The sequence below is a fragment of the Trachurus trachurus genome, assembly GCF_905171665.1.
Source record: "Trachurus trachurus genome assembly, chromosome: 12".
NCBI lineage: Eukaryota > Metazoa > Chordata > Actinopteri > Carangiformes > Carangidae > Trachurus > Trachurus trachurus.
The window spans coordinates 11,003,925-11,013,209 of NC_139908.1; the positions used below are offsets into that span (position 1 = coordinate 11,003,925).

Below are 9,285 nucleotides of genomic sequence, written 5' to 3' on the forward strand. Positions count from 1 at the left end.
TAGTGGCTATAGGACTCACCTTTTGAGTCAAGATTACTTGGTTTTTGAAGGGGTGTCTCTGAACAGTCGATCACACGTTGTTTTTGGATAATGTTCTTTGAAGGACTGAGGCATTGTTGTTGGATTGTCTCCCTGGGAAGCCATGGTATGTAACACCTCAAGTTCTCCCTGCAATAAATTCAGAAGCAGCTTCATCAGGGTCATCAGAAGCTGATCCAACGGGTCTAAGTGAAAGCTGTCATTGTATACTTTTGTGAGGTGCTCAGCAACAGACTTCCAAAGATAACCCTGTTCAAACCTGACGGAGGTTGTTGTTCCTCAGTTAAGTTATACAATGCAGCCGGCTCAATGCATTGTGGTCCTTTGTCCAGATGTACAGGGCTTCGGGTGAAGTAACTTTACTTTTTAGGAGTAGCTGTGGTCAGAGACAGACAAATCCTCATCCTCCCATTGGGTTTCCTCGTCGCAGTGTGTAGGCACATGATTGTGGTCATCCTCATCCTCACAGTCCTCCGCTGCATTGCATTGAAAAAACTTAACGATAAACATAATGTTACACTGGGACTAAGAACTTCAACCAAGTGGTCCCACAAGTCAAGCGACTGTTTTGAAGGTTAGTCATCATGAGAATAAATTATAATGCATGGCAACCATTAAAAATGTGTAAGACAGATGCATTAAAAACTATAGTTTACCTGAATCTGATAACAACCTCTTCAACACCTGACGTGACTTCTTCACCGGAGCATCATAGCCGAGCCATTTCTCAGGGTCAGGGCAGCGACAGTGTTACCTGGAGGGGTGTGATTGGGAGGAACGACAGTTTGTCCATAACAAACACCATGTTCAAGCATAAGGGTGCACGTGGCATCAGGACACCATAGGCCGCTCTGACACAGAAGTTATAAAATGATGTAATATGGCAGCACCCTAGTTCTGGCAAAAAACAAGGTGAATAGTGTGATCAAAAAAGCTTGCAACTATGTACCATGAAAATATGATGGTGCCAGTACATGTACAATGAGTACTTCAGATACATGTAAACACCGTTTAAATCCTGAAACCCTAAATCCTCAAATAATTATTAGTACAGTAGCTCTATTTATTAAACAAAAACACACACAGATTAGATTCTGCTGTTTTGTCTTTAGAGAATTTTTTGCACAATTAGACAGTTTTGCCCCATGAAGGCCCTTATCTCAAACCTCTGTTTTCTCTGGGATGAGAGAATACAAGAAAAAGACATTGATGGGCATCTTTACCAATTCCCAAACTTGTCTATATTCAAATTACAGAGTACTATCCCGCCTTGTCTCTCTCTCCCTCTCTCTCTCTGTGTGTGCGTGATTATCACTAGCTAATTTCCAGTAGAGGCAGGGTGATGCAACAGGGCAGTGACTGTAAAGATTGATGTAAATGTAATGCAGAACGACAACAGAGAAAGAAAATCCACTTGTTGGAGAGGCCCAGTCAAAGCCAAGAACTTAATCCAATAGGGATAATGTGGAGTGATCAGCTGAAACCTATAGGAGGGTGTGTTTACACCATCTGGGAGTGTCAAAAATTTCTCTTGAACAATGTGCAAGAATGATCAGCAGCTACAACTTGAGTTCATCAGAGGTCACTGGTCACCGATCAGGTTTTACCGGCAGAGCAGCAACATGAAATAAGAATATTATCAGGACACAATTATTGTCTGTGTCATAATAGTTTAAGTACGCTGTGTTTTTCTATTTTGAAACTTCGCAGAAGAGCAAATCAAATTTCATGACCACTATGGGTTTATCAATCCTGTTTTCATTTTTTTTTTTTTTTTGTCTCTTCAGTTGTATATTGTATAATCCAGCTCTCAGTCGTTTTATCCTCCAAATTGTTTTTGCATTTCATATATGCCACTGGCTGCCACACAATCTCAATGAAGAATATTTTCATGGTTATCATGGGTTGGTTATTACCTACCCGTCAAGCCAGTTTTTATTCTTTTATTATCTTTCCTATTATTAGTCCATTTGACCAAACACTTTGCTAATGTTTTATGTCTTTATGTTTGTATTTACATTCAGTAAAAAAAAAAAAAAGACACATACATATATATAATATATGGAAAATTATACCTAATATAATTGCTAAATGTTCAACTGTCAGTTTTTACGGTGTCTCCGATAATCCGTGAAGGCAACGCGAGAGGTGCGTTCACGGTTCAGCTCAGCGCACATCCGACCGTGACGTCACGCTCGCTGCCACCATGTTGGATCAGGAAGTGGGCAGAGTCGGAGCAGGAATCCCGAGCAGGGCTTAAACGTTGACGGCCGTTGGTTGTTTTTTTTTTTTTTATCCGATCGGTCGTGGTCCACCACCACCACCACCACCGTTTCACCGTTCACCCAGCTTCTTCCACGTCCAGGTTTCATGCTGCCTGGCTTTCCCCGCTGCCGGTCGAGCTAGGCGCTTTCCCTCCCCGCATCAAAGCCCCGTTTTGCAGCAGCAGCAGCAGCAGCAGCAGCAGCTATGAGTAGCAGTATCACGCAGAGGACCTCGGGCCTCGTCCAGCGGAGGACCGAGGCCATTCGCAGCGCCGCCGCCGCCGACAAGGAGAGGGAGTCGGGCGGCGAGGAGGACGAGGCGCGCCGCGGGGAGGAGGGGGAGGACGAGGACAAGGCGGACTCGAAGGAAACCAGGCTCACACTGATGGAGGAAGTGTTGCTGCTGGGCCTCAAGGACCGAGAGGTGTGGGCTGCTGCTGATTATGATCTCGTTATCTTTTCCTTTTGTTTTATTTTATTTTTTATTTTTCCCCCCACTTATTCGTGTTTACGCTACGCTAACTTAGTTTATTTTATCGATTTCTTGCATTTTGTTTGCAGTTGAAGAGCAACTTTATTGGTTTTAAGCTAGTTAGCAACTGTTTGCCAGCCAAGCTGCTGCCTGTCACAAAACACGTCTCGCTTATATCTAAGTTAATATTAAAATCGCTGCATATTTGTGGTTGTTTATGTGTAAATACGAGGCAGTTGTCCAATTATATCTCCCGCTAACTTACGCTACGTGGCTCCGGTGTTGTATTGTTAGCTATATTGACAGTAGACGTGACCCCTGTTCAACAACTCTTGACAGCAGATTCCTGACTATCAACTACACGTCAGCTAAGTTAATACGCTGTAGTACTGCACCTCGCCTCGGCTCATTGTTGTCCTTCACCCTCCCTCCCTCCTTCTCCTTCTCCTCCCTTCTCCTCCCCACCTTAGGGCTACACGTCTTTCTGGAACGACTGTATTTCTTCCGGGCTTCGTGGGTGTATGCTCGTCGAGCTGGCCCTCCGAGGCAGGCTACAGCTGGAGGCCTGCGGGGTGAGGAGGAAAAGCCTGCTCTCCAGGAAGGTGAGCACCACCAGCCTGCTGCTGCTGCTGCTGCTGCTGCTGCTGATGTGGTGGTGGGAAGTTAACAACCACTACATTTCACCTGGCAGTTTCCACTTGTGAACAGTTATGAGTGTTTCCATTGAGTACTTTCCACTTTACTACACAGCTACAGTTGTAGTATCTTGTAGCACTCAGTAACACAAATATAACAAGTAATATATTCTAAACTAAAGTATTAACTTATTACAGATAAAGCCAAATTTACCCACCTGTATAGGGGTGGGAATCAGCAGAGGTCCACAATATGATTGTATCATAATACCTCAGTCATGATATGATATTATTGGTATTTTTTAAAAACATTTTCAATAATATCCTGACTCAAGATATTATTGAAAATGTTTAAAAAATACCAATAATATCATTGAGTATTGTGACACTGTGATTAATGACCTTTTTTGTGTGACTCCAAGTTACCGTATGTTTTATCTAATAAGATACAGTCCTCAGTCTGTTCATCTCATTAAATCTGTTTTATTATTTATGCATGGGATTGTAAAAGCAGGTAGACTGACAGTCACAAAAAGTACTTAATAATAATAATAATAATAATAATAATAATTGCTTGGATTCATATAGTGCTTTTCTAGACACTCAAAGCTCTTTACAGAAACCATTACTCAATTCTACCATATTCACTTCAGTGGTGGTAAACTACGACTGTGGCCACAGCTGCCCTGGGGCAGACTGACAGAAGCGTGGCTGCCAGCCCCTCTGACCACCACCAAACATTCATACACATTCACACGCATTAAGTATTCTGCTACTCACAAGTTCAATTCAAATTTGCAATTGACATGACACCTGTGTGTTGATACAATTTTGCCACACAAAATATAACAACGCTATGCTGTATTGATTTTTTTCTACCCACCCCTAATGTTACATACGTTAATAGTTGCAACAGTAAAGTGATAAAACTTAATGGATCAGGAATGATAATCGAATAATATAATGCGGTATTATTCTAAAAGTTGTAATTCTACTTTTGGTAATAATGCGATAATGAGATATTTAAATCACAGTGCTTCTGTTCTGTGGTATTGCTGCTTAAATTCTTAAGTTTCAGATGTGAGTGCTTGTTTCACGTCTGCAGGTGTTCAGTGAACCCTGCTAAAATGTTCTTGTACGGCGCAAGACACTCGATACCCTGTGGTTTTGATCTTGTGAGCACAGGGATGCAGGACATTCACCCGTGTAGCAAAGCTTTGACTGAAAAGCCTGTATTGTCAACGTACTACAAGTTTCCAGATCCCTGTTTATTCAGGATGTGAATTACGGTGTTAAGTAAGACAGACCTTGGTAGTCACGCTAGTTCAAATATGTGTCCTTTTGTTTGCTCAGATAATATGCAAGTCAGATGCCCCGACTGGAGACGTGCTACTGGACGAGGCCTTGAAGCACGTTAAAGAAACCCAGCCTCCGGAGACTGTCCAGAGCTGGATAGAGCTGCTGAGCGGTGAGATAAACCCCACCAAGTTTGCAAACCAAAGCTTGCAATCATCTACTCGCTTCTCTTGTAGAGTGTGTGCGTGTGACCTGTTTTCATATTCATAGCTCGTGCTGTTTGTAGTTCTTATATAACGCTTGATGTTGTATGGTTGAGCTGATAGACAGAAAACCAATAGCCAAATATTTCAACTATTTTCTGGTTCCTATTTATCTTCTTTTTTCTTTGTGTTTCATCACAGAAAACTAAACATCTTTACTAACAGTTAACATAATAATAACCTACACTGATCACAGTCATAGCATTAAAACAAGTGACTGGGTTTAATCCTGTAGCTGAATGTTGTGTATTGCATCAAAGAACTACTCATTCATTACTTTATTGGCTTGTTATCAATAACACTCTCTCACATTTAATGATACCTCAGAGGGAGCAGATCTGTTTCTCACTACTTATCCACGTCGGGTCAACTCAATAATGGTAAAATTACATTTACCAAGTGTTTATTATCCTAAAGTGCACCATCTTTCTGTTGCCTTATTAAGGAGAGACCTGGAATCCCCTGAAGCTGCACTACCAGCTCAGAAATGTCCGAGAACGCCTGGCGAAAAACCTGGTAGAGAAAGGAGTCCTCACCACAGAGAAACAGAACTTCCTGCTTTTTGACATGACCACACATCCGCTCACCAACAACACCATTAAACAGGTGAGGTGCAAAATGCAAATAATTTTCTTGTGCGATCTAGTAGTGTATTTATCTCTTTCAAGTGATAGCAGATGAGTGCTGTGTGAATGGGAAATGGAAACCTTAGTTACGATACAAGGAGTTTATTATTTCCAGTCTGCAAACAGAGACATTCAACTTTTATGACAGTAAGGGGCACAGTCTTAAATTCCTGTGAGTCATCGACTTCTTCGTTCAACTGGTTTATGACATAGATTCACCAGGACATTCATTGATAATGAAAATAATCATTGGCTGCAGTCCTGAAAGACAGCGTTAAAGGAATATGGAGCAAATTAAATATCACAGTAGTAGTATTTATATGTCCATACATCAATTATGAAGATTATTATGGAGTCATGAGTGGGCCGGAGCTATTTCCAGCTGACTTTGGGGTGAGGACCAGTATTTATTGATGATGATGATTATTAGCAGAATTGTGAGTCACCTAAAAAAATAGTTTTTACAGTTCATATGTTTAAAAAAAAAAAAAATGTGGTCATGAAAAAAATGTTGCATGTTCTCAATGTGTGTGAGTAAATTTGTCACAACACTTCCTGTCAGTGCTGAGAGCAGCTCAGAGAGGGGAACTTGAACGTTGTAAGTGGCGAAGTGTGAGCCAGTGAAGACCTAAATGCTTAAGTTTGATGCATACGTCGGCTATTAACGCTTCTTTTCCTGCTGTTGCCCCACAGCGCCTCGTCAAGAAGGTCCAGGAGTCCGTTCTGGAGAAGTGGGTCAACGATCCTCACCGCATGGACAAGCGGGTCCTGGCCCTAATCCTCCTGGCCCACTCGTCCGACGTTCTCGAGAATGCCTTCGCCCCACTCCAAGACGACCAGTACGACCTGGGCATGAAGAGAGTCCACACTCTGCTAGAGCTGGAGCCGGAGAAAGAGAGCGCAAAGCCCAACGCCAATGAACTCATGTGGGCGGTGGTGGCAGCGTTCACAAAATGAAAACAGCTGATTGGTCTGGACTGGAAGATCTGGCAATGGTCTGTGTTATTTAATTGGTTGAAGGACTTCAAGTTAATGAGACAGACTTCACTTTAATGAGACAATCTATTCTGGTTGGGGAGCCTGTTTGTACATCTATTCCGGATGACATTTTATGGTGGTAGTCCATCTTAACCCAGTGCAATCTGATTGGTGGTGGGCTTCACCAAGTAACAGTTGATTGGCTGGAAAGGTCTCTAAATGAAAAATGACTGGCTGCTTTTCACAGTGTGAGGTAAGTGACCTGCCACTACGAGGCTGGATATACTTCTAACATCGACACTACGAACAGATGGGCTTCTGTTAATCTTAGGTGGCATCAAAGAACAAAGCAGGTAGTCATGGTGCATATGAAGATTCTGACTGGGGCCAAGTTTCCCCTCCTATACTATGGAAACATCATCTCTCCATTACTTCAAGACCCGGCCAGAATCAAAATCTGGTCTCCACACTCTTCCCCATGCTTTATGCAAGGATAACGGATAGCGAGTCACACAGCTATTGATGCTCTTTGCACTCAACGCAGGTCCATCCTGCCTCCACCTCCTCATTCCCACTTGTGCTGGGCGCTCCTGCTTAGGGTTACTGTTAGAAAACTCTACCTGAATGTTTTTTCTTCTGGTTCCCTTTGTCTTCTCATTAAATTCACCTTTCTCCTTTCCTCCTCATTGCGTTTTGAGGAGGAAAGAGAGGACCCAAAGAAACACTCGAGTTTATTTGCTGCGTCATCCACAATGAGCTGGGTAATTTGGCCCTCACAGACTTACCGTACCTAAATGAAGAATTAAACCTTGAGTCAACAACACAACTTTTATCTTATTAGTTTGCTGTTTTTGCAAGGGTCCATTCTGTGTTCATAAAACAAGATTAGTCTTCCATTACTATTTATGTTGCTTATCGATGCTTGGACTAGCCTGCCATCTATCAAGTATTTTGCACAGTCAATAGCCCTGTAGGTAGGATAGTATTTATAGGGATTTTTCTTGGGTTGAATAACCCACTTGTGAAGATGGGATTGAAAATTATGAACCTTAGCATCCATGGTAAAATAAAAAAAAAAGGTCTCACTTACTTAGTCTACAGCTATTGATGCTGAATACTTTTAAAATCATTCCTGGACATATATATACATATAAATATATATATTTAAAAAAAAAACATTTTATTTTTAAGTATGACTTGAGCTGAAAAATGTGGTAAAAACTGATTTGGCTCTCCAAATGTCCCTCACAAGATACTATATGATGATTAGGAGAGCTGGGAATTTTTAGCCAAAAGGACTATTATCAGTTTAGAAATATTAAAACGCATCAACTCACCCAAATTACATATATATAAAAAAATATATTTTCCAGGCTAACACAAGTGGTCACAACTCCTGCAGGTAGTTTGAATATATTTTGAGTCACCTGCCCCTGAGTATTTCCTTCCAAGATGCTCATCAGCAGGATGATGCAACATCTTGTGGAGAATATCCAGTGACTTATCCAGAGGATTTACTGGAAACAGTTTTCCTTCTAACTACTTTCTGGTGAAGGAATCACCCTTATGAAAACTCATCAACAGTAAATTCAATGGATTTTACCACTAGATAACACCAGTGTCTGTAAATGAGAGAACCTATTGTGTAATTTGGGCGAGCCAAGTCTTCATGTTTCCTTTTTCAGTTTATATACGTCACATTATGATGAGATGTTTCAATCTAACAGGCTCACCGGAGCGTGTTGTATTGTTTAACACAGGCAGACGATGGGCCTCAGATGAATCCTTGATTAAGACTGAACAGGCGGTTTTCCCATCATGCTTTAGTGCAGCGGTCTCAGAAACATTCAATATGAACTCATGATTGTAAACATCATTCTGTTCTGATCGGTGTGATTTATGTATGAAGTTACATCATTTGTCACTTCATGCCATACTTATAGTTTTGTCTTTTTTTTTTTTTTCTAACTGCAAAATACCTGTAGGTTTGAAGAACAGTTGAGATCCGTTTACAGCAGAGACCGTGCATGCTATTGGTGGAGGGCTTGGGTACTTGTGGATGTAGCTACAGAGAAAAAGGCTTGTATGTAATTATTAGTCATTTTATGTGTATGATCTAATGGAATTTAATGAAAGGGATCTTCTCTCCTATCCTCTATAGTTCTGTATGCTTTTGTATTACCACACAAAATAAAGTAAGGATCCTTTAAGTGCCTGAATTTAGCACTGTTTTGCTGTTGTCTTTTTTGTATATTATATATACGTCTTCTCCCATTCAGCTTGTTAAATACTCTCATTAATGATTGTTGAATTGTTTAAACAATAAGATAATTAGTAAGTTGACAGAAATTTAACACAATGTTAAACTATGTAATTGATTTGTTACGCAAAAAAGGGCCTCTTTTTTTTTTTTTTTTTTTTACTGATGAAATGTGAGGATCTGATTTGCTGCAGCACTTTGTTGATTAATAGATAAATTGAAAGAATATGAATTTGCAATTGATCCCATAATTGATCATATCATCATCATAATTCCAACAACTATTTGATGGTTACACATTTAAATGTTTTCAAATTTGTTAACATTATTGTAAAAATAAAGATTACATTTTGGATTATTGATTGGGCAAAACAGTCGAGATGTTTTAGAAACCAAAAGATGAGTCGAATAATTGAGAACATAATTTGCTTAGTAATTGATTATAGTACTTT

The 9,285-nt window shown here is 40.5% G+C and overlaps 1 protein-coding gene across 1 annotated transcript; it reads left to right on the forward strand.

Moving 5' to 3' along the window:
• The first annotated feature begins 2,271 nt into the window (after positions 1-2,271).
• Positions 2,272-8,942, forward strand: LOC310994727 (Golgi phosphoprotein 3-like). Its single transcript, XM_083983525.1, has 5 exons — positions 2,272-2,727; positions 3,246-3,377; positions 4,764-4,878; positions 5,415-5,575; positions 6,289-8,942. The coding sequence occupies exons 1-5, from the start codon at positions 2,509-2,511 to the stop codon at positions 6,550-6,552; spliced, it is 891 nt and encodes a 296-aa protein (XP_083839651.1). The 5' UTR covers positions 2,272-2,508; the 3' UTR covers positions 6,553-8,942.
• The last annotated feature ends 343 nt before the right edge of the window (positions 8,943-9,285 follow it).